This window comes from Oryctolagus cuniculus, chromosome 11 (genome assembly GCF_964237555.1).
Source record: "Oryctolagus cuniculus chromosome 11, mOryCun1.1, whole genome shotgun sequence".
NCBI classification, from domain to species: Eukaryota; Metazoa; Chordata; class Mammalia; order Lagomorpha; family Leporidae; genus Oryctolagus; species Oryctolagus cuniculus.
The window spans coordinates 47,689,227-47,714,544 of NC_091442.1; the positions used below are offsets into that span (position 1 = coordinate 47,689,227).

The 25,318-nt window shown below is 52.2% G+C and overlaps 1 protein-coding gene across 2 annotated transcripts; it reads left to right on the top strand.

The window, feature by feature from the left end:
* The first annotated feature begins 871 nt into the window (after positions 1 to 871).
* Positions 872 to 7,396, top strand: CST8 (cystatin 8). 2 transcript variants are annotated; one of them, XM_008256323.3, is made up of 4 exons: positions 872 to 973; positions 1,266 to 1,636; positions 3,385 to 3,498; positions 7,224 to 7,396. In XM_008256323.3, exons 2-4 carry the CDS (start codon positions 1,406 to 1,408, stop codon positions 7,305 to 7,307), a joined length of 429 nt encoding a protein of 142 aa, XP_008254545.1. In that variant the 5' UTR covers positions 872 to 973; positions 1,266 to 1,405; the 3' UTR covers positions 7,308 to 7,396. The 2 variants fall into 2 exon arrangements, with proteins under 2 accessions (XP_008254545.1, XP_002711027.1); XM_002710981.4 differs by having other exon boundaries at positions 928 to 1,039.
* Positions 7,397 to 25,318: the final 17,922 nt, after the last annotated feature.

Here is a 25,318-nt window from a genome sequence, read left to right on the forward strand (position 1 = left end):
TGGTGTCACTCAAAGCTTAGCCCCGCCCCCTGATGCTGAGTCAAATGATCAGGGCAAGGTTTGGGGACAACGGCAAGAGGAAGTCCATCATAGATGAGGGTGCCCTGCTCAGTGAGGACGCTCTGGGGGGTTTTTAGGGAGATTGCAGAGGAGGCTGGGCCGCTGAGCCCAGTGCTCCTGCTGGTCTGTGGGTCTGCTAGCAGGGAATATGGGACAGCAGGGGGAAACTGGCCTGTCGGCTTCGCTGTCAGGAGGAGGACGTAGCAGGATACCCTGGACAATGAAGCAGCTGCAAAACGCTATTTGGCCGCCATCGGGTAGGGGCACGGTATCGTTTGAGATCTCAGTGCCTGGCGAATCAGCAAGCGTGTCCTCCCTCAGGAACAGTGGGGCAGTGGCAAGCATGTTTCTTTTTTCACAGTGCACATTTCTGTGCACTTTGTGAACGTGCACTTTGAGTTCATTGACCTTGGCCACCTGGGACGAATGCCTGTATCTACATCCCTCCAGGAACTTGCTGGATGAGGATTTGCTGTCTCACAGAAAAGCAGACTGTCTGAGAGCTCTGGGGGTGCAAACCCCTCTTCCCTGTAAGGCTCAGACCCAGGCATCAGGGTGGACTGGATGACCACCCCCCGCCCCCGCTGCGCGCCCTGATAGGAGAGAAGCCCAAAGCAATGGAGTTTAGAGGCCAGGCACTGCAGCCTCCCGGCTCCTGGCACCTCCGGGCAGATGCCCCAGAGGAGCTCTCCTTCCTAGGGCAGAGTGGGAGGCACTTGTCTGTGGTTTGTGGCCCGCTGAGAGCTGCTGGGAGCCCAGTGGGCTAGAGGGGCCCTCCCTGAAGCAGGGTCACAAGTGCTGGATTACATCACAAAGTGTGGCCTCCCTGAAGGGCGTGGGCTCAGCAGGTGCACCCAGACCAGAGATCAGAACCCACGGAGCCGGGCATGAACTGAAAGTGCTGGAGCTTCAGGTGCACCATGGGCTGGGCTGGCCAATCAGAGCCCAGCTCCATGGGGGAGCTTGGCAGGTTGGGCAGGTGGGGCTGGGGGCCAGGAAACCTCAGGTGGTGAGGAACACTGGGGGCAGGGGCAGACACCCCTAGTGCTAAGGAGAGACAGGAACTGCTGTCCAGAAACATACAGCAGCCAGGGCAGAAGGAGGGGGAAGGCGGGCAGCCAAGACTCCTTCACTGGCATCCCAGAGGGTGGATGTCAGTGGAGGAGAGAGGTGGCTGGAGAAACTGATCCTTTGATTGTGTCTAGAATCCAGCTGAGCCGACACATACAGCAGGCAGCCGTCAAAGCCGGCCCTTGGCATCTAGCGGCAGCAGCCACTGCTCCATCCCTGCAGCTCCAGCCCAAGACAACAAGGAGACGGACCAGTGCCTCCCGCCTGAGGGGCCATGATCAGCTCGTGGAAGCTCTCCTTGCTCCTCCTCACCCTCTCTCTGGCTCTGGCGGCCAGCCAAGAGCCCAGTAACAATGAGATGAAGGTGTTGAGGACACTGACCCCGGTCAACGTCACGAACGCCAACGTGAGGCAGAGTCTGTGGTTTGCCATGCAAGAGTACAACAAGCACAGTGAGGACGAGTATGTCTTCCTGGTGGCCAAGATACTGCAAGCCCAGCTACAGGTACAGGTGTTCGCTCCACAGAGAAGCCCACCTGCATAGGGTGAGGCCAGCCCGAGCTCGCCTAGGCCCGGGGAGCACACACCCCCACCCAGCGCCCAGAACCACAGTGTGTACGTGCAGTGCTTTCTCTAAATGCCTGCGCAACTGAAGGACTCTGCGCACAAGAGGGCAGGATCTTTGCAAAGTTCCCGGGAAATGGGGATTCTGAAAAACTTATGCGTGGAATTTTTAATTCCATTTATCTGCAATCTGCAAACTTCCTGAGGTGTTTTTTTTAACAGCTTTTTTTTTTTTTTTTTTAACAGGCAGAGTGGACAGTGAGAGAGAGAGACAGAAAGAAAGGTCTTCCTTTGCCGTTGGTTCACCCTCCAATGGCTGCCGTGGCCGGTGCGCTGCGGCCGGCGCACCGCGCTGATCCGATGGCAGGAGCCAGGAGCCAGGTGCTTTTCCTGGTCTCCCATGGGGTGCAGGGCCCAAGCACTTGGGCCATCCTCCACTGCACTCCCTGGCCACAGCAGAGAGCTGGCCTGGAAGAGGGGCAACCGGGACAGAATCCGGCGCCCCAACCGGGACTAGAACCCGGTGTGCCGGCGCCGCTAGGCGGAGGATTAGCCTAGTGAGCCGCGGCGCCAGCCTAACAGCTTCTTAAAAATTATTTATTTACGGGGCCGGTGCTGTGGTGTAGCGGGTAAAGCCACCACCTGCCGTGCAGGCGTCCCATGTGGGCACCGGTTCAAGTCCTGGCTGCTCACTTTCTATCCAGCTCTCTGTTATTGCCTGGGAAAGCAGTAGAAGATGGCCCAAGTCCTTGGGACCCTGCACCCATGTGGGAGACCCAGAAGAAGCTCCTGGCTCCTGGCTTCAGATCGGCCCAGCTACAGCCGTTGAGGCCATTTGGGAAGTAAATCAGTGTATGGAAGACCCCTCTCTCTCCGCCTCTCAAATAAATAAATAAGTAAATCAAGTGGAGCAGCCATGACTCGAGCTGGCGCCCATATGGGATGCTGGCACTGCAGGCAGTGGCTTTACCTACTATGCCACAGTGCTGGTATCCTGTGTGTGTTTTTTTTTAATATGTATTTTATTTATTTGAAAGTAGAGTTACAGTAGTGGGGTGGGGGAGGGAAAGAGACAGAAAGAGAAAGACCCCTTCCAATCTGCTGGTTCACTCCCCAAATGGCTGCAATGGTGAAGGCTGGCCAATCCAAAGCCAGGAGCCATGAGCTTCTTCCGGGTTTCCCACAAGGCTGCAGGGCCCCAAGCACTTGGGCCATCGTCTGCTGCTTTCCCAGGTGCTTGAGCAGGGAGCTGGAACAGAAGTGGAGCAGTGGGCGGGGGGGGACTCCATGGGATGCCATGGTGGCAGGTGGTGGCTTAAGACTGATCCCTGCTGGTCACCCCTTGATGCTTCCCAGCCAGTTTCCTCCAAGACAGGCCAGAGCCACCTCTGCCAGTACTTAGGAGCGCAGCTGAAATCTGACTCCACTGAGGCTTGGAGGCTCAAAGGGAGGGTGCAGGAGAGCTGATGGCTTTGGTAACTCCCACTTCTGCCCCGACTCCCTCTCCCTGCCCTGAATCATGGAGAATGAAGCATGGCCCAGACTTAGGGAGGGAAACGGGATTAGAAGGTCAGACTTCAAGGGCGGGAAGTGAGGAAAAGGGGGAGAGGCAAAGTGAGAGGGGCGTGTGTTCGGCAGGACAGGGAGAGGAGCTGTTTTGGATGAAATGGCTCACTTGCTGCTTGGCAGATCACTGACCGTTTGGAATACCTCATCGATGCTGAGATCGCCCGAAGCACTTGCAGAAAGCCCGTGAGTGAAGACGAAGGTTGTGTGATTGAAGAGAACGCCAAGCTGGGGAAGGTAAGGGATGCCCCAACTGTCTGTAATGGCCACAGCCGCTCTGAGCCCTGTCAGGGATGACCCAGGCCTTCGGGTGCTGGGGGAAGCTTGGGGGACCCATACCCACTCTGCGCAGAGCTCTGCACGGTCACTCCCAGGGCTGTGAGAGCCAAGGGTTCAAGGAGGTGGAACTGTTAGTAGCTAGCGGCATGATGCCATTAGGTCCTCTCTTATCTCAAGGGCTCCCTCCACTCTGGACTTTAGCTGCAGCAAACTTTGTGCTGCTCAAATTCACGCACCTTCTCCTCCACTCAGCAACTTGCTGCTGTGTACCCAAACTGTGTGGGCGCTGGAGACGAAGCAGAGGCTTGGACAGATATAGCCACTGCCCTCCTAGGCTTACTTAGAGTTGATTCTTTCTGGGTTCAACATGGGTTTCCACCAAGGTCATGAGACCAGAGCCCAGCACCAAAAGGCAAACTCATCCCAGGGGCTCTTCTTGGCTTAAGGCTTATATTTCTGGATCTCAGAGTTTGTGGAGGGCCCGAGAGAGAGGACAGGGAAGGCTCCAGGTATTCTTCAGGTTTGCCCAGCAGGTGCATCTCTGTGCCTCCTTCGGCAGGTGATTCTTCCCTATAAACAAGCATCAGAATCACCTGAAGGCCTGGGTCCCAGGTGATGCTGGTGCTGGTCTTGGGATCACATTTTTTTAAAAAAAGATTAATTTATTTATTTGAAAGTCAGAGTTGGCGAGAAAGAGAGAGAGAGAGGGAGGGAGGGAGAATCTTCCATCTGCTGGCTCACTCTCTAGATGGTTGAAACAGCTGGGTCCACGCCAGGCCTGAGCCACAAGCTTCCTCTGGGTCTCCCACGGTGGGTGGCTGGGGCCTAAGCACTTGGACCCCTGTCTGCTGCTTTTCCTAGACTGTTAGCAAGGAGCTGCCTCAGAAGTGGAGTGGCCAGGACTCTGATTACCTGGTGCCCACATGGGATGCTGGTGTCACAGCTTTACCTGCTGTGCCACAACGCAGGTCCCACATTTTGACAACCACTCCTGTCGCATGGTTCAAGAAGTGGCCTCCAGTTATGTTCAACCAAACTGCCTTTGTCTGCTCAAATGAAAAAAAAAATTCCTCTCATTGCTAGGTGATAGCGGATAGCTACCAGTATGAACACTGAAGAATAAGTTTGTCCTAACGCAGTCTGACTCCATGTTCGCTGTGTTTATCTTCTGCTTCTACCCACTGTGCGGTAGAATAAATGGATCTTTATGTGTTTTACATGTATCTTTTCTCCCCAGGTCCTTAGGATTACTGGAATGTTGTTTTTGCTAGTTTCTAGAAAAAACTGAAGAGTTAAGGACACTTGTCCTTGCGCCTTCTTGAATCTGTGATTTTCCTGGGCTTTTTAAAGCATATCTTTTTTTTTTTTTTTTTTTTTTTTTGACAGGCAGAGTGGACAGTGAGAGAGAGAGAGAGACAGAGAGAAAGGTCTTCCTTTGCCGTTGGTTCACCCTCCAATGGCCGCCGCGGCCGGCGCACCGCGCTGATCTGATGGCAGGAGCCAGGAGCCAGGTGCTTTTCCTGGTCTCCCATGGGGTGCAGGGCCCAAGCACTTGGGCCATCCTCCACTGCACTCCTGGGCCACAGCAGAGAGCTGGCCTGGAAGAGGGGCAACCGGGACAGAATCCGGCGCCCCAACCGGGACTAGAACCTGGTGTGCCGGCGCCGCTAGGCGGAGGATTAGCCTAGTGAGCCGCGGCGCCGGCCAAAGCATATCTTTTTTTTAAAGATTTATTTATTTATTTGAAAGTCAGAGTTACACAGAGAGAGAAGGAGAGGCAGAGAGAGAGAGAGGGAGAGGGAGAGGGAAAGGTCTTCTGTCTGCTGGTTCACTCCCTAATTGGCCGCAACGGCTGGATCTAAGCTGATCCGGAGCCAGGAGCCAGGAGCCAGGAGCTTCTTCTGGGTCTCCCATGAGGGTGCTGGACTCCCATGAGGGTCCAAGGACTTGGGCCATCTTCCACTGCTTTCCGAGGCCATAGCAGAGAGCTGGATTGGAAGTGGAACATCTGGGATTTAACTGGCACCCATATGGGAAGCCAGCACTGCAGGCGGAGGCTTTACCACTATGCCACAGCGCTGGCCCCACACTTTGTTCTTTTTAACTCCATCTGCTTCTTAGCTCCTGGAAATGCTTTAAGCTGTGTACTTGGCAGTTTTTCCAGTACCAGTATCTGCTCTCTCTCTCTCTGTCTCCATCCATCCATCTATCCATCCATCCATCCACTCACCCATTCATCCATTTATTACACACACGTTGAGTGTTGCATTTGTCATTTAAATCATATTTCGAGAGGAAGAGAAGGCTCTTTGGGACAAAACGTATGTTGTAGCCCAGAATCTTCCAACCTGCCCCATCAGAGGGAGGCATTTCCCCTAGCAGTCAGGACGCGGATGGAACACCCACATTTGTCCTGGCTCTGGCTTCTGACCGCAGCCTCCTGCTAATGCCTGCCCTGGGAAGCAGCGATGAGGGCTCCAGTAGTGGGAGACCAGGACCGAGTTCCCAGCTCCTGGCTGCAGCCTGGCTTAGTCCTGGCTGTTGGGAACACGTGCAAGAGAGTGAACCAGCAGACAGGAGACCCCCTTCACCTCTCAAATTAAAAAGAAATACAGGCCAGTGCTGCGGCTCAATAGGCTAATCCTCCGCCTTGCGACGCTGGCACACCAGGTTCTAGTCCTGGTCAGGGCGCTGGATTCTGTCCTGGTTGCCCCCCTTCCAGGCCAGCTCTCTGCTGTGGCCAGGGAGTGCAGTGGAGGATGGCCCAAGTGCTTGGGCCCTGCACCCCATGGTCGAGACCAGGAGAAGCACCTGGCTCCTGCCTTCGGATCAGCGTGGTGCACCAGCCTCAGCGCACCAGCTGTGGCGGCCATTGGAGGGTGAACCAACGGCAAAAAGGAAGACCTTTCTCTCTGTCTCTTTCTCTCTCACTGTCCACTCTGCCTGTCAAAAAAAAAAAAAAAAAAAAAAAAAGAAATAAAAAAAAAGGAAATACATAGATGTGATCATTAAAATACATACATTTGTATCTAATGTAACATTGCCTCATTGCAATTTTGGACGAAAATGAGAACAAGTTTACATCTAATCTCCCTACTAATGACCATGTTGGGTAACACTTGCTACCTGCCTGTGGTTAGTGTGGAAGAGAGACTCACCTCAAGGGGGACTGCTGATGGCCACGAGGGCTGCAGCCCCAGCTCTGAAGGCTCCCAGAAGCTTTTCTTGGTGGGTGGCAACCCATCTTCTAGCATATTCTTATTTATTTTTTAGATTTGACTGATTGATTTGAGAGGTAGAGGTACAGACAGTGAGAGGGAGAGACAGAGAGAAAGATCTTCCACCTGCTGGTTCACTCCCCAAATGGCCATAATGGCTGGAGCTGCACTGATCTGAAGCCAGGAGCCAGGAGCTTCCTCCTGGTCTCCCACGCGGGTGCAGGGGCCCAAGCACTGCCTTCCCAGGCCACAGCAGAGAGCTGGACTGGAAGAGGAGAAGCCAGGACCAGAACCGGTGCCCATATGGGATGCTGGCACTGCAGGTGGAGGATTAACCTACTGCACCACAGTGCTGGACTCCTTCTAGCATATTCTTAACCCGACATCTAGTCTTAGGCTCGTTTTCCCCCCCTTTTTTTTTCTGGAGAGGGGTACCCCACTGATTTTTGTCACCATGTCTTTCAGAAATTATATTGCAACTTCTGGGTAAGAACGCTTCCCTGGAATGGCGAATTCACTGTGATAGAGAAACACTGCAAGGACGTGTGACGGTGTTTGGAGCCCCCCTGCTGCCCCTGCGGCTGCCTGCACTGTGGAAAAGTAACACGGACAGGCGCGAGGCTGTCACACACACGCTTGCTCTGTGTGCCGTTTGTTCTAAGTTTCACGGGGTGAGCGTGCCCAGGCCCTCCTCGCTAGCATCCACGGCGTCCCTCACCTTTGGCCAGCCCTGCTAGTCCGCGCCTCATATGGAGGCTGAGCCCAGTGGGCAGCTCTTCAGCAGGAGGCTTCCTTGGGTCTGAGGCTCTGTCCTGCCCTAGAATCCCATGTGGACAAGTTCCCTGGGTGGGGGGAGGGGGTCCTTGTGCAGAACCAGCTGCTCTGCCCTGTGGAGTCTCTGTGAATTGAGCGGTTTGTGTTTCTTCCTCTGTGAATAATGGTCACAAAGAGAGAAGGGTGAAAGCAATACAGCCTGAAGCATGAACTGCATCGTGTGCATGTGTGTGGGTGTGCACATGCGTGTATGTGTGTGGTGTGTCATATGCATGTGTGTACATGAACCCGTCATATGCATATTGTCTGAATATTTGCATGCATGCATGAGTGTGTGTGGGTGTGTACGTGCATGTGTCTCTCTGTGCACACATATATGTATATATGTATGCATAGGCATGTCATATGCGTGTGTATGCATCTGAACATGTACATACATGAATGTGTGTGCATGTGTCTGTGTATGCATCATGGTTGTGTGTGCATAGGAGGAACAGGGAAGGAGGAAGGGGAATTTGGAAGGAATTAGACTGGGACAATGGGAATATGAGCATTTAAAACACTTGCGGAACAGGCTGGCGCCGCGGCTCACTAGGCTAATCCTCCGCCTAGCGGCGCCGGCACACCGGGTTCTAGTCCCGGTCGGGCCCCTCTTCCAGGCCAGCCCTCTGCTGTGACCAGGGAGTGCAGTGGAGGATGGCCCAGGTGCTTGGGCCCTGCACCCCATGGGAGACCAGGAAAAGCACCTGGCTCCTGGCTCCTGCCATCGGATCAGTGCGGTGCGCCGGCCGCAGCGCGCTGGCCGCGGCGGCCATTGGAGGGTGAACCAACGGCAAAGGAAGACCTTTCTCTCTGTCTCTCTCTCTCTCTCACTGTCCACTCTGCCTGTCAAAAAAAAAAAAAAAAAAAAACATTTGCGGAACATGGAATTAAAAGGTAAGTTTATTTTGGTCAAAATATTTTTGAATCCCATGCATGGTTTTTTTCATAATACACAGTTTCAATAATCTTTTTTAAAGGTTTATTTTATTTATTTGAAAGTCAGAGTTAGAGAGAGAGAGAGAGATCTCTTTCATCTGCTGGTTCATTCCCCGGAAAGCTTCAATGGCCAGGGCTGAGCCAGGTTGAAGGCAGGAACCAGGAGTTTCATGCGGGTTTCCCACATGGGTGCAGGCAGCCAAATACTTGGGCCATCCTCCATTGATTTTCCCAGGCCATCAGCAGGGACCCTGGGTTATAAGTGAGCAAGGGACACGAACCAATGCCCATGGTGGGATGAGTGTCATAGGTGGAGGCTTTACTCACTATACTAGGTCACAATGTCGGCCCCTCCATGGTCTTTTTAAAGACCTCTGTACGCATGAATTTCAAACTATTTTACCTCAGTATAAACTTATGCCTTAATGCCATTTCCACAGATGTCTTGAAGTCCCCTTATAGTTGTGTCTAACAGGGAGTTGTTTAATGAGCAGAGTTTCTCTCTTGCAAGAGGAGGAGTTCTGGGGCCGGCGCTGTGGTGCAGGGGTTAAAGCCCTGGCCTGCAATGCCAGCATCCCATTTGAATGCCGGTTGAGTCCTGGCTGCTCCACTTCTGATCCAGCTCTTTGCTGTGGCCTGGGAAAGCAGTAGAGGATGGCCCAAGGCCTTGGGCCCTTGTACCCAGGTGGGAGATCTGGAAGAAGCTCCTGGCTCCTGGCTTCAGATCAACTCAACTCTGGCCATTGCGGTCATTTGGGTAATGAACCAGTGGATGGAAGACCACTCTTTCTCAGGCTCTACTTAGCTTTGTAACTCTGTCTTTCAAATAAATAAAATAAATCTTTAAAAAAAGATGAGAAGTTCTGGAAATGGGTTGCATACCAACGGGAATGCACACAACGCCTCGGAGCTGTGCACTTTATGATTGTGAAAAAGGTAAATTTTACATTATTTTACTATAGTTTTGTCCAGGAATGAGGTCAGCGATTTCTGTTTTGCAGAAGAGATTGCCCCAGAGGTAGTAGATACATTGTTCTCTCTCTAGAAACAGAGCCAGTTTTATAGCTACAAAAAACTGTTCACCTCAACCTTTTTTTTTGTTAAAGACTTATTCATTAATTTGAAAGAGAGAAAGAGAGAGAGAAACCATTTACTGGTTCACTTCCCACATGGATGCAATGGCCAGAGCTGAGCCAGGCTGAAGCCAGGAGCCCAGGGCTCCTGCTGGGTCTCTCACATGGGTGGCAAGGTCCCAAGTACCTGGGCCATCCTCCACTGCCTTCCCACATGCATTGGAAGCAAAGCAGCTGGGACTTAAACAAGTGCTCTGATATGAGATGCTGGCTCTGCAGGCAGGGACTTAACCCGCTGTGCCGTGATGCCAGCCTCCTCATCTCAACATTATTTCTCCATGCCCAAGAGCCACAGTTGCTCTGCTTCTGCCCTGAGCCAGCTTTTCCCCTGTTGCTGCTGCTCACTCTACTGGTACGGGGATCTGATTCACGACTTCCTGAAAAATTATCCTTTGATGGTTCCCACAAGTTTCTCCCAATGTTCTCCACACTCCAGAGTGTCCGGGATGTCCAGTGGGATTCAGAGCTGGCTGCCCACCCACCCTAGCTCTGTCCCTCCCCAGGTCAACACAAGAAGTTGGAGGCAAGCGTTCTCTCTGCCTGCCACTCGCTGCTAAGGGCAGTGGGGAGGGGGCTTCGTGCCCACTTAGAAATGAGCACCACGACGGCCAATGGTCAAGAACTGCCTTTTTTGGGGCAAGATTTTGTTTGTTTATTTGACAGGTAGAGTTGTAGACAGAGAGGGAGGGAGAGACAGGTCTTCCATCTGCTGGTTCACTCCCCAGATGGCCACAACTGCTGGAGCTGACTCTGTTAGAGTCATCAGTGCAGGGTCCCAGGAGCTCTCAGCCACACAGACTTCACTGCACCTGTCCTGTCATCCATGATAGGAGAAGCCGTCCCTCCCTTCTTCCTTCTCTGCCTCTCTCCCCCTCCCTCCCTCCCTCTCTATCTCTCCACCTCCTTCCTCCTCTTCCTTCTCCTTCTATCCAAAATGACCCATTCCAGATTTGGGCCGTCCTGGCTCTTGGAGCTTTACTCTGCTGTCTAAAACATGGGCACCATAAATGACCTACTTGGCAATTATTGGATCTCATCTGTGTACCTGCGTGTGTGTGGACAGGTTTTGTTCACACGCATCCATCCCAGTATGTTTCTGTGCCCTACTAAGGAATATTCTTCTCTCCTCTGAATACATCTCATGCATAAATATTTTTTAAAGATTCATTTATTCATTTGAAAAAGTTATACAGAGAGAAGGAGAGGCACAGAGAGAGAGAGAGAGAGAGAGAGAGGTCTTCCATCCACTGGTTCACTCCCCAGTTGGCTGCAACGGCCAGAGCTGCGCCGATCTGAAGTCAGGAGCTTCTTCCTGGTCTTCCACACGGGTGCAGGGACCCAAGGACTTGGGTCATCTTCTACTGCTTTTCCAGGCCATAGCAGAGAGCTGGATCGGAAGTGGAGCAGCTGGGTCTTGAACCGGCACCCATATGGGATGCCAGTGCTTCAGGCCAGGGCGTTAACCCACTGTGCCACAGTGCCAGACCCTCACATAAATATTAACTAGTGGTTCATTGGCCCCTGTCCCGATTCAGAGTCTTTGGGTCTTATTTCTGGGTCTGGCTCTTGATTCCAGCTTCCTGTTGATGCGGACCGTGGGAGGCAGCAGATGATGGCTCAAACAGTTGTGTCCCTGCCACCCTTTTGTGAGAGACCTGGGTTGAGTTCCTGGCTCCTGGCCCAGTCCTGACCATTTAGGGCATTTAAAGAGTGAACCAACAGATAGGGGCTCTCTGTGAGTCAGTCAGTCAGTCTCTCTCTCTCTCTCTCTCCCCTTCTCAAACAAATTATAAACAAACAAACATACACCAGATTGGACGTTCTACCTTTCTAACTTCAGGAGAATTTGGAATTTTATTTTGTGATTTTTAAAAAAGTCTTATTTATTTATTCGAAAGTCAGAGTTACAGAGAGGTGGGGAGAGACAGAGACAAAGAAAGAGATCTTCCATTTGCTGGTTCATTCCCCAAATAGCTGCAACTGTCAGGGCTGGCCAGGTCAAAGGAGCCAGGAGCTTCATCCAGGTCTCCCACGTGGGTACAGGGCCCAAGCACTTGGCCATCTGCTGCTGCTTTCCCAGGTGCATTAGTAGGAAGTCGGTACAGAGGTAGAGCAATTGGAAGTCAAACCAGCACCCTTACGTGATGCTGGCACTATAGACGGTGGTTGAACCTTCTAAACCACAGTGCCAGTCCCAGAATTCCCAGAAAAAATTTTTTTATTTGACAGATAGAGTTATACAGTGAGAGAGAGAGAGACTGAGAGAAAGGTCCTCCCTCCGTTGGTTCACCCCCCAAATGGCTGCTACGGCCAGAGCTATGCCGATCTGAAGCCAGGAGTCAGGTGCTTCCCCCTGGACTCCCATGTGGGTACAGGGGCCCAAGCACCTAGGCCATCCTCCACTGCCCTCTTGAGCCATAGCAGAGAGCTGGACTGGAAGAGGAGCAACCGGGACTAGAACCTGGCACCCATATGGGATGCCGGCGCCACAGGTGGAGGATTGACCAAGTGAGCCATGGTGTCAGCCCCCCCGAAATTTTTTATATTTGTGTCATATCATTCTGAAACCCAGACTCGTATGTGTTTGTGTGTATATGTATATGTACACATACATACATATGTAATACATAATATACACACACAAAAGCATATATGAGTATATAAGAGGGTACCTCCAAAACTTCTCGAAAAAAAAAACAGAATTGAAAGGTGCATTTATTAGCTGGCACCGCGGCTCACTTGGCTAATCCTCCGCCTGTGGCGCCAGCACACCGGGTTCTAGTCCCGGTTGGGGCGCCAGATTCTGTCCCGGTTGCCCCTCTTCCAGTCCAGCTCTCTGTTGTGGCCTGAGAAGGCAGTGGAGGATGGCCCAAGTACTTGGGCTCTGCACCCGCATGGGAGACCAGGAGGAAGCACCTGGCTCCTGGCTTTGGATTGGCGCAGTGCCGGTCGTAGTGGCCATTTGAGGGGTGAACCAACGGAAAAGGAAGACCTTTCTCTCTATCTCTCTCTCTCACTGTATACTCTGCCTGTCAAAAAAATAAAATAAAAAATAAAAGAAAGGTGCATTTATTTTGGTGCAAAGAATTTTGAAATCCCTGAATATGTTTTTCATCATACCCATTTCTATGCACTTTCTGAAGACCCCGAGAGACTCTACTTTGTATACATTCTCTGAAATACATGCAGGGTCTAGTTCTATTAGGGCGGGGGGCTGTGTCCTCTTCCCTGACTGGCAGCCCTGCGCCCCAGGAATCTGCCATGGATGCACGCCATCCCCGGGCTCCCTGGCCCCAGGGCTTAGGCTTGGTTTGCACAATGTTGGCGGTCAGAGGGTGGCTGGAGCAGGGGTTGGGGTGTTTGTGGCTTTGTGATGACAGTGGCTGCTTTCTTCCACCTGGGGTCACAGCTCCTGCCCAGTGGCCTCTCCCAGAGCTACAGTAACTCCCAATAGGTGGCAGGCAGCACAGTGGAACCTCAAGACAGCTAGAGGCTAAGCCTGGAATCCGTGAATAGTCCCTCATCCGGCAAGGGGAAGGGACTGGCAAGGAAGGAACATAAAGGCAGTCTCTCAAAGCAGAAGTCAAGGCTGTGGCTTCTCTCCTGCAGCCTCTGGGGAGAACTGGGTGCTGCCGACACTTTACTGCTTCCACTGTCTGATTTTTGGCAAGGTCATGAGTGTGCGCTGTGCCACCACGTGTCCGGGTTTTGTTGCAGCCAAGGGAGCTGAAACGTGAGCCTGGCAGACCCCCGGGGTCTCTCACAATGGGAGTTGGGGGGTTCAAGTGCCCTTTTGCCCCCCCAGGCTCCTTTGGCAGATAGCCTGTTGAGGAGGAGACGAACTTGGGAAGGCGGAAATATCATGTTCCCACGGCTTTCGTCCTTGCTGCCCACATCTCTGTCTCTCCTTGGTAACTGTTTCACGGTCACCAACAGGTCCACCTGCTTGTCCAGCTGCCCACAGGTCTGTCGTACAATGGTGTGGCTCTGGGCCCCGGTTGTCTGTAAATCCATATAAGCCACTGGGGGCAGGGTGAGGCGTGGCTGCCTGTGGGTGGATGCGGACACGAATGTGGCTATTGGTGGATGTGACTCTGTGTGTGTGTGTGAGTGTGTGTGAGTGTGTACATGTCTCTGTGTGGCTGTGTGTGCATGTCTCTCTGTGTAGATGTCTCTCTGTACATATCTCTGTGTGGCTGTGTGTACATGTTTCTGTGTGTGTGTAGATGTCTCTGTGTGTGTGTAGATGTCTCTGGCTATATGTGGCTGTGTGTACACATCTCTGTGTGTATGTAGATGTCTCTCTGTGTGTGTAGATGTCTCTGTGTGGCTGTATGTGGCTGTGTGTACTTGTCTGTGTGTGTGTCCAACCACCACCATGCACACAAAGGCAGGTATCTCCTGTCACCCCATTGCCACTGGGGACACATGGCTGTTCCTTGTTTTGTTCTCACCATCACTGTGAGTAAAGGAGATGTAAAACCCACAAGCAACTTGGAGATGTTCTCCGACCTGTCGGAATCTGGATCTACCTGTCCTCGGCCTGAAGTCCCGGGGCACAGCTCACCCTCCAGGCCACCTCAGCAGCCATCCTATGGAACGTGTACCAATCTCTGGCAGGATGGGGGAAGAGCCAAGTGGCCAGCGGTGGCATCTTAGAGCCAGTCAGTGCCTCATCAGTCAGTGCCAGCTGCATTGTCATGTTGTCAAACCAAAGTCAGGATACTCAGAAATCCCCTCTGTGCTCAGGATCAAAGAGCAGTAAAGTGGCTTTGATGCATAATGCCTGGTGCATTCACTTGCAAAATCAGCCATTCTTTTCTGCAGACTAAGGGGAAGCTACAAAGATCGGCTTTTGTTTCAGGTCTCAGCCTTCTGCTAGAGGTGCTAGGTTGATGTGCTTAGCACCCTCATCCTCCACTGTGTGTCCCCAGGAAAGGAGGCAGGGACCTGCAGTGACAGATCTGGAGGTGTTGCCAGTGGCCATGGTAGGAGGCCCACTGCCCTCCTCTGTCCCTACACTGTGGCCCACTCATGGAGGAAGCAGCCACGCCCTGGGAATTCCCTTTCCACACGAGCACCTGCACCACTGTTCCCACCCTGAGCCAGGTCCACTCCCCAGTGGCTGGCAGCCTCCTCCCTCCCATCTCAGCTGCATGGGTGGGGGGCTCAGCCTGGGCCAGGGGAGGGTTGGAACCCCAGGAAGTCACATGGAACCAGGGCGGTGGTGTGAGTCCCTGAGCATGTGCAGTGGGGCTGCCCAGCCTGGGTCGCTGCCTTTGCCTGAGGGGCCCAGCTAGGGTGGTGGTGGGAGGGGTGGAGGAGTGCAAAGAGGCCCTCTGCCCACAATTCTTTCAGGTGCCCAGTTCCTTGGTGCCCAGAGCTAACTAATGCTTTTCTTTCTCTGCTGCATTGGATGCAAGAAAATGAGTTTCAAAGACGGCTGGGCCTTGGGAGCCCAGCAAGCTGGTGAGAAGCGATGGCCAAAGCAGGGGTCGGCTCTGGGGGAACCTCAGGGACACCAGCACCTCTGAGCCCCAGGTCATGTGTGGGGGGAGGGAGAGGGGCAGAGGAGACCGACACAGGCCAGCTCAGCAGTCACGCATTCCTGTCCCAACACTGCCACCTGCGAGCTTCCTCGTATAACTCAACCCTCAGACTCTCACCTGCAGCCTGGGAGGGAAACACACCTGCTATGCCAGAGAGGCTGCCGGTCTGGAGGGGTGATGTGGTACAGGGTGTTGGTGCTGTGCATTGTGGCGGGTGGGGACTCTCCCTGGTTTCAGCTGTGGCTCTACTTGGACACTTGCATCTGTGTGTCTGCGTTAGAAATGGGCCAGGGCCATGGGGACAGAGAGCCAGGGTGGCCTCTGCCACCTCCTCCCCCTGACCACGGAGGACCTTGTCTCACGGGAGAGTTGCAACATGTTCTTCATTGGTCCCCTTTGTTCCAGGCCAGACACAGTTTGATCTTCGCAACCTCCAAGTAGGCCAAGGACAAAAGACTCAGTAATTCTGTTCCCAAAGAATGGAGGTTTTCAGGGCTGGTGCTGTGGTGTAGCCGGTAAAGCCGCCTCCTGCAGTGCCAGCATCCCATACAGGCGCTGGTTCCAGTCCCGGCTGCTCCTCTTCTGATCCGGCTCTCTGCTGTGGCCTGGGAAAGCAGTAGAAGATGGCCCAAGTCCTTGGGCCCCTGCACCATGTGGGAGACCTGGAAGAAGCTCCTGGCTCCTGGCTTCAGATTGGTGTAGCTCCAGCTGTAGCGGCCATTTGGGTAGTGAACCAGTGGATGGGGAAGACTTCTTTCTCTCTCTGCCTCTGCCTCTCCATAACTCTGCTTTTCAAATAAATAAATAAATCTTTAACAAAAAAATAAAAGAATGGAGGGTTCCTAGGTTGGAGGATGCAAGGGTGTGGGGGGGTCTGGGAGGCCCCCCTGCTGTGACTAAGCCCAGGGGAGCACCGTGACATGTGGACAGGAGCTTCAGTGTGGGGTCTGTCTCAGGACAGAGCAATTACTGGGCACCGATGCTGCTGCTTCCTTCTCTCGTCGTGGCCCTCACCCTCTGCCCCCCAGAACCTCCTTCCCCCTCCCCGCCAGGTGCCAGACCCCTGAGCTTTCTGACACAGCAAGCTCACCCCAAGGCGTGCTGGTATCTGGACTGCCTTGCCTTGCTTCTGGAACCCAAACTCTCCCTTCCTGCCCTCTTTTCGAGCTCTGTGGAGCCAGCCCCGAGTGCTGTGTTTAAGAGCAATGCTGGCCACACGGGGGAGCTCAGAAGCTACTTTTCGACACACTAAATAATATCCCAGAGGGTGATTCGCTTGGAAGATCTAAGAGTTCTGGACCCAAGTGCACCCCAGAGAGGAAAAGTTGAGAGGCTCACTGAGACATGGATGCATGCCCCAGAGCCCAGGGAAGCTCGGTACCTGCTCCTCTCCTGCCAATGGCAGAGCTGGAGCCACCACGTTGGGAGGGGCTGGGAGAGGAAAGGCACACTGGTGGCACACTTGTCCCATGGATACCCTGGGCAGACATATGCCAGGGAAACCTGCTACCCAGCCTTGGCCAGGTTTGAAGGGTGAGAACTGATTCTTCAAAGACTCCGGTCCACAATTAGGGATTAATTGTGCATTGTAGAAATCCACCCACCTGGGCAGGGGAGGAAGAGGAAGGTGGAGGAAGATAATAGCCCAGGTGTCCCGGTGCTCAGCCAGGGGAGAAGGAACATCTACAACCGCGAAGGAGCCAGGCAGGGGCGGGAGGAAGGAGCTGGTGTGTGGAGGTAGTTCCTTCTGTCACCCTCCCCAGATGATACGTAGGTTGAGTCTGCCTTCTTGCCTTGCCTCAAAACCCAGTCTGGGCTCTCACCATCACCCCATTAAGCTTGCTTTTTCCTCTTTTTTCCTGCACCCCTCTCCACTCTCTTCGCATGGGAAGAAGCTGCAGGTGCAGGCGCAGGTGCATCGTTCAGTGTAGGCACCGAATCTGTGCTTCCTGACCCCAGGAGCCATGAATGATAGGCTGGGCTCCCGTGCTCCCTCTGTCTCCCCCTCCCCCGCCCACAAACAAAATGAGTTTGTTCATTTGTTCTTACAGGCATGGAGAAGATGTCCCTTGTGCCATTGTTCTGACTGTCGCCTACGTGCTGTTTCTGGAGTGCGCATGCACCGGGTGACCGTGATAGCGCTGATAATAACAGCAGATGATGCAAATGACACCTGTCACTCAGAGCAGGGGCCAGGTTAAACCACTTGTGGGACATTATTCAGCGTCTCTTTACATTGTTAAGTGTTAAGTGTTGAGTGAGGATGCTAACACGTCGAGAGGCACACCCCAAAGACTCAGAGTCCAGACCAGCTGATGCAAAAGCAAGAGGATTTATTCGGCGCCTGCGCAGACGGGCCTCCTGAACTCAGGAGTCCAGAGAGCGCCCCCAGTACGAGCCACACAGTTTATATACCCGCAGCGACCAATCAAAAGCACTATAGTGTCCATGCACACAGCAGTCCAATCCGTGAGCAGATCATGTGAAAGGCATGTGTCTTCTATCCAATCAGCTACGAGATCACACGGGAGGCATGCACCTCGTCGCCATTTTGTTGTTTACTTCTTTAGCAGTTCCTTTCCCTGTCAACGTCATCTTGTTCACCCTGAGGGGGATGACGTCTCGCTCCCTTTGTTCCCCTTGTGGGAGAGCGGCATCCCACTTCCCACACCGTTATTTGAGTATTAGGAGGCATACAAACTGGGTTAGGTCTTAGCATAGCCAGGCACAAGTGTCGCAGCTAGCTAAGCATAGGGTCCCTTATTTTTATAGCTGCACCTAATTTTAGCTTTGGGGGAAAAAGTTTAGGGCTATAATTCTTAAACTTTAATTTTATTTGGGGCAAAGGTGACTTCTTGTTTTTAATAGTGTTAGCTTAAGTCACTCCATCTTGGTTTGATTTTTAAGGTTCTTCAACATGACTGGGATGGTGGTAGAAGGTGGGGAGACAACAAACCAGTGAGCAAATCAGTAAGATAATTTTTTTCTTTTTCTTTTTTCCCCCATCCAATAACTTACCAGGCCTGACTCTGCTTAGCTTCTGAGATCAGATGAGGCTGGTGTGGCTGTAGAATTTTTTTTCCTAAGATTTATTTATTTCTTTGGGAATCAGAGTTACAGAGAGAGAGGGAGAGACAGACAGACACACGGAGGGAGGGTGGGAGGGAGGGAAGAAGAGAGAGAGAGAGAGAGAGAGTGCTTCCATCCCCTAGTTCACCCCCCAAATGGCTACAATGACCAGTGCTGGACCAGATGGAAGCTAGGAGTCAGGAGCTTCATCCGGGTTTCCCATGTGAGTAGCAGGAGCCAAGCACTTGGGCCATCTTCTACTGCTTTTCCCAGGTGCATCAGCAGGAAGCTGAACGGGAAGTGGAGCAGCCAGGACTTGAACTGGTATCCCATGGGATGCTGGCATCACAGGCTGTGACTTTACTCACTACACCACAGTGCCGGCCCCAAGACAATTTCTGATACTCCTAAGTGCTCATGGGCTGTGAGCTGGGGTAGCGGGCTGGGAGGGTAAGGACAGGTGCATCTTGCTGGTGCATGGCACTGTTTATCACAGACCCACTCTTCATGTTTCCTGCCTAGACCTGCTTCCCCGCCACTGCCCACTCTGGAACCTACCAGCATCCCCTTAAGATCTGCTCCAGACACGACTCATCTGCCCCAGCCAGAGCTGCCTTCCTCACAGATGAAATCTTCGTCCTTTCATAAAACTTGAGGTGGGACCTGCACTGTGGTGTAGCTGGTAAAGCCTCTGCCTACAGTGCCAGCATCCTATATGGGTGCCAGTTCTAGTCCCGGCTGCTCCACTTCGCATCCAGCTCTCTGCTATGGCCTAGGAAAGCAGTGGAAGATGGCCTAAGTCCTTGGGCCCCTGCACCCATGTGGGACACCTGGAAGAAGCTCCTGGCTCTCGGCTTTGGATTGGCCCAACTCCTGGGATGGACAGGTAGGTAGAGAAAGAGATAAGGAGCCGGTTCTGTGGCGTAGCGGGAAAAGCCGCCGCCTGCGGTGCCAGCATCCCATACGGGCGCCAGTGAGAGGACAGAAGAATGAAGAGTTACTTTGTGAACTAAACTTCCATCTTTCACAAGGAGGCCTCACCATATCCTCTGTGGGAGGTAAGGATTGGGGTGAGTGCTTCCTTTCCGTCGTCTTAAGGCCTCCCTACATTTGATGGTAACTGTGGGCTTTGACCTTTGTGTAACAGTAACTTGGTTTATGGAGACAGCCAGCATGGCAGAGCTCATTAACTTAAAAAGCAAAATCCTTGTGCACTCTTCTCCTGAGACTCAAGTCTGGGAAGGGTTCACAATATCCACATTTGCTTTTCTTTGAGCTGAAATGATCTTTATTCTTAACAAATCCATACCTTTTCTGGCTTAATGTTTTACAACTTGCTTAAAAATTTTATACATAGCAGGTTTCTTTCTTTACATGCACATATTTGGCTGTTTTTGTTTTTTAGATCTTATTCTATAGATGTTACAAATTTTATTCAAAAGCCCACATATACATATTTAGCCTTTCTTTCCCATTTCCTTTTTAGAATTTTTAAAAAGATTTATTTATTTGAAAGATGGAGTTATAGAGAGAGGTAGAGACAGAGAGAGAGAGGGGTCTTCCACCCACTGGTTCAGTCTCCAAATGGCTACAATGGCTGGAGTTGAGTTGATCCCAAGCCAAGGAGCCAGGAGATTCTTCTGGGCCTCTCACGCAGGTGCAGGGGCCAAGAACTTGGGCCATCTTCTACTGCTATCCCAGGCCATTGCAGAGACCTAAATTGGAAGTGGAGCATCTGGAACTTGAACCCTTGCCCATATGGGATGCTGGCACTGCAGGCGGCGGCTTTACCTGCTACGCCACAGCTCCGGCCTCCTAGACTTTTTACTATTAAAAGCAATGTTACAGTGGATACTTTTCAGCCAGCTTTGTGCATGAAGACAAATATTTCTGTGGGATAAAAATCCTAGAATCAAAACATCATGTTGATGGATACATAAGTTTTAAATGTTTAACAGAAATTACTAAGTCAATCAGTGTTAGCCAAGACTGCTGGATCCCCACTCCGCCAATGTTATGTGAAGGGAATTTACGGATCTGACATTGTAATTTAAATAGTCTGACAAGGTCAAGTTTAAATCTTCCCCCAGTGTGTAGGAGAACAGTGACATCTCATTGTCAGTTAATTTTGGTTTCAGTAGTCGAGGAAGTAGAATGTATTTGCACAGTGTGGTGGAGAAGCTTCTGTTCCTCCTTCTGCGATTTGTGTGTTCATGACTTTCCTCCAGATTTTCTATTGGATTCTTGTGAGGCTGGCGCCGTGCTGCAGTGGGTTAAGCCGCCACCTGCAATGTTGGCAACCCATATGAGTGCCAGTTCGATTCCCAGCTGCTCTACACCTGATTCCGCTCCCTGGGGAGGCAGCAGAAGATGGCCCAAGTACTTGGGCCTCTGCCACCAGTGTGGGAGACCTGGATGGCTCAGTCCCAGCTGTTTGGGGAATGAACCAGCAGATGGAAGGTCTTTCTCTCTCTCGTCTCTCCCTTTCTCTCTGTAACTCTGCCTTTCAAAATAAAGAAATCCTTAAAAGATACTTCTTTAAAAAAAAAAAGATTTATTTATTTATTTGGAAGAGTTACAGAGAGAGAGAGAGAGAGAGAGAGAGAGAGAGAGAGAGGTCTTCCAGCTGCTGGTTCATTCCCCAATTGGTCACAACGGCCAGAGCTGCGCCAGCAGGTACAGGGGCCCAAGCACTTGAGCCATCTTCCACTGCTTTCCCAGGCCATGGCAGAGAGCTGGATTGGAAATGGAGCAGCCGGGACTCAAACTGGCACCAATATGGGATGCCGGCACTGCAGGCAGTGGCTTTACCTGCTACACCACAATGCTGTCCCTCCCCCCCAATACTTTTAAGAGCTCTTTGCTATTATGGAAATTAAGATTGCTTGTTTTGCATTTGTCAAATTCTGACTGCTTTTCTCACTAGGCTGGTTAGGGTCAAAAAGAGAGATGGCAGGTGTTGCAAGGTTGTAGAAATGTTAGAATCTTCACTCACTGCTGGCGGGAATGTAAAATGGGGTGGCCACTTGGAAAAGCCCCTGGGAATTCTGCAAAAAGTTAAACCCAGGCCGGCGCCGTGGCTCACTAGGCTAATCCTCCGCCTTGCGGCGCCGGCACACCGGGTTCTAGTCCCAGTCGGGGCGCCAGGTTCTGTCCCGGTTGCCCTCTTCCAGGCCAGCTCTCTGCTGTGGCCAGGGAGTACAGTGGAGGATGGCTCAAGTGCTTGGGCCCTGCACCCCATGGGAGACCAGGAGAAGTACCTGGCTCCTGCCTTCGGATCAGTGCGGTGTGCTGGCTGCAGCGTGCTGGCCGCGGCGGCCATTGGAGGGTGAACCAACTGCAAAAAGGAAGACCTTTCTCTCTGTCTCTCTCTCTCACTGTCCACTCTGCCTGTCAAAAAAAAAAAAAAAAAAAGTTAAACCCAGAATTGTCACATGACTCCATAATGTCACCCCTTGATACCCATACCAGAGGAATAAAAACGTGTGTCTACACACAGCTTGCGTGGGACAGTCAGCACGGTATGCCTCATTGTAGCCCCAAAGTAGAGACAACCCACATGCTCATCAATTGATGATTATTTAGCTGCAAAAAGAAATACAGTAGCAGCACAAGGTAGATGAACCTTGAAAACATACTAAGAGAAGCCAACCACAGAAGATGATACACAGCTTGGGTCTATTTACACAAAACGATGAGAACACATACATCTATACAGCAAGCAAGTAGATGAGTGGTTGCCCGGGGTTGGATGGGGATGGAGAATTTGGGGGCTGATCACTAAGGAGTATGTGGGGTTTCTTTTATAGGGCAATGGAAGTGTTCTACAGTTGTGTGTGTTGGGGGTGACATTTGGCACAGTGGCTAAGACACCACTTGGGCAGCCACATCCCATATCAAAGAGCCTGGGTCTGAATCTTGACTCCACTCCTGATTCCAGCTCCCTACTAATGCACACCCTGGGAAGCAGCTGGTGATAATTTAAGTAGCTGGGTCTCCGCCATCCCTGTTGGGAGATCTGGATTGAGTTTCCAACTCCTGGTTTCAGCCTGGCCCAGTCCTGGCTATTGTAGGCATTTGGGAAGTGAATCAGAGGATGGGGAATCTCTCTCTCTCTCTGCCTTTCAAATAAATAAAATAAGTAAATAACAATGCTAGAAATTAGTATGACTTGGATATAAAACTTGAATATACTAAAAGCACTGAATTATACCTGCTATTACTGGGTGAATTGCCTGGTACATGAGTTACATCTCAATAATGCTGTTATAAGATCCTCCTGCCCATTAGCACCGAGCAGGACTCTGCTCACTCCCTGACGGACCCCTGGGAGGACACTCTCAGTGAGATCCACCTGCTGGGCTCTTCCTGGGGGTCCTGCGACTCCTACAGGTGTGAGCACAAGAAAAGGCTTGGGGCCACGGTACCCAGTGCCTGTGGGTCCTGATGACCCCACAGTACACGGAAGATGGAAGGCTTCTCAGGAGGCCCCAGGGGCTCCTTCCTCTCCCCCACGTCACTGGGGAAGGCCCATGCCTCTGCCAGGGCTCACTGACAGCCCCAAGGGAGCCAGCGATGGTTGGAGCTTGTGGGTTTGCATGCATCACAGCCTTCAGCAAACATCACTTTCCCTGTCCCGTCCACCCAGCCCACCCTCCCCAGGAGAAGATCTGTGCTCACAGTGCCCGTGTTCCCATCCAGCTCTGTGGAATGCACAGGGCAGGCTGTAGGTGTCCCTCTGTTCTCTGTGGCCCAACTTCCTTTGGATGTCAGTGCTCCAATTTGGATGCAAGACAAGCAGCGGGTGGTGGTGTCTCAGGGCCAGGTGCAGAGAGGCCGCACACAGGCCAATGACTTTCAAACAAGTAACACGTGGCCAAGCTGGGCTGTTGGTTCCTTTGGGCGTACCATCTTCTCAATGGGAGACAGGACGACTGAGGAAATGATTTCTTCCTTTTTGTATTTTAAAGAGCTTTTTTTTTTCATTAAAGGGAAGTTAGTCTTTTGCCAAGTATATTCAAGCTGATGCCGTGTTCCTGCTCAGCTTGTGACTTTGTGGGTTGGGTGTGTGTGCTATACAAATGTAAGGCTGGATCAATCATTCTTTCCCATTGTTGGCTTCTGTGCTTTGTTATCTGCTTAGAAAGGGGTCCTTAGGGAGGGAGCATTTGGCTTAGCTGTTGGGATGCCCCCCCCCCATATCCCATACCAGATGGCTGGGGTGTGGGGTTCCGGCTCTGCTCCTGAGTCCAGCTCCCTGCTAATGGGCACCCAAGAGGCAGCAGTGGTGGCTCAGGTACTCGGGTCCCTGCCTCCCTTTCTTGCAGGACACCTCTGTTCACTTCTTGGTTTCTTGACTTGAGGAGGGCATTTGGGGAATGAATGAGTGGGTGGGAGATCTCTGTCCATCTCTCTAACTTCCAAATAAACAAGCATGAAGCACAACTTAAAAACAAGTTTGAATGACAATGCTGCTTCCAACACTTGAACTTCAACCCCTTTGAAGGTCTGGCTTTCTGTTTGGAATTTTTTTTTTTTTTTTTTTTTTTTGACAGGCAGAGTGGACAGTGAGAGAGAGAGACAGAGAGAGAAAGGTCTTCCTTTTTGCCGTTGGTTCACCCTCCAATGGCCGCCGCTGCAGCCGGCGCACCGCGCTGATCCTGGCAGGAGCCAGGAGCCAGGTGCTTTTCCTGGTCTCCCATGGGGTGCAGGGCCCAAGCACCTGGGCCATCCTCCACTGCACTCCCTGGCCATAGCAGAGAGCTGGCCTGGAAGAGGGGCAACCGGGACAGAATCCGGCGCCCCAACCGGGACTCGAACCCGGTGTGCCGGCGCCGCAAGGTGGAGGATTAGCCTATTGAGCCACGGCGCCGGCTCTCTGTTTGGAATTTTATCTCCGGTCTCACATGCTTTTTACTGATTGGAATTTTAATAATTGAAAGAAATATTAATAAATAACAATACATATTAACAATAATTATTAATATTACTACCATTAATTGATATTAATTATTAATATATTAATCAGTGGCCATGCTGCTGGGTTCTTGGGAGTCCCCTAACCCTCCCCATAACGCAGAAAGGGTGGCCTTCTCCTGAGAGGACCCCAGCTTGGGCAGCCAGGTGGATGTCGGGACCTAAGTTCACTAACCAGAGAACAAAAGCCTGCTGGGGGGCGGGCGCCGTGGCTCAATAGGCTAATCCTCCGCCTGCGACGCCGGCACACTGGGTTCTAGTCCCGGTCGGGGTGCCAGATTCTGTCCCTGTTGCCCCCCTTCCAGGCCAGCTCTCTGCTGTGGCCTGGGAGTGCAGTGGAGGATAGCCCAAGTCCTTGGGCCCTGCACCCCATGGGAGACCAGGAGAAGCACCTGGCTCCTGCCTTTGGATCAGCGTGCTGTGCCTGCCACAGCGCGCCGGCCACGGCGGCCATTGGAGGATGAACCAACGGCAAAGGAAGACCTTTCTCTCTGTCTCTTTCTCTCTCACTGTCCACTCTGCCTGTCAAAAAAAAAAAAAAAAAAAAGCCTGCTAGGGGAGCTGATAATAAGCGGTGCCCCTGGGACATACATAAACATGGGGGAAGATGTGGCTGACAGGACACCAGGGGTCCATGCTGGCTCTCACATTCATCCGTTTGTCCATAATTCCCCTTACACCATGGCCACACCTTACCAGTTTGTCTACACCATTCACTGGGCATTTCCAGTGGCCAGCACCTGGCCCAGGCACACCGCCCAGGGCCTTCCCTCCCTGAGGGCCTCTTAGTCCCAGAGTTGCTGAGCCTGGCTCTTGGGTGCCTTGTCCTGCCACTGAGACTTGGGGGTCACACAAGGGGTTAGGGGGTCCTGATAGAACAGACACAGAGATGTTTCACTTCCAGCTGGGCCAAAAACTTAGTTTCTGGGCCCAGAAACTTAGAAGTCAGCAGGCATTGAACAAGGGCTGAGGGCAGCCTGCAGAAGCCCCTGGGCCCCCCTGTCAGAGTTGCTCTTGCTTGAGCAGCATCAGAGGGGCTGGGCTGACCTCACAAAGGCGCTGCAGGTGTGTGACCATCTGG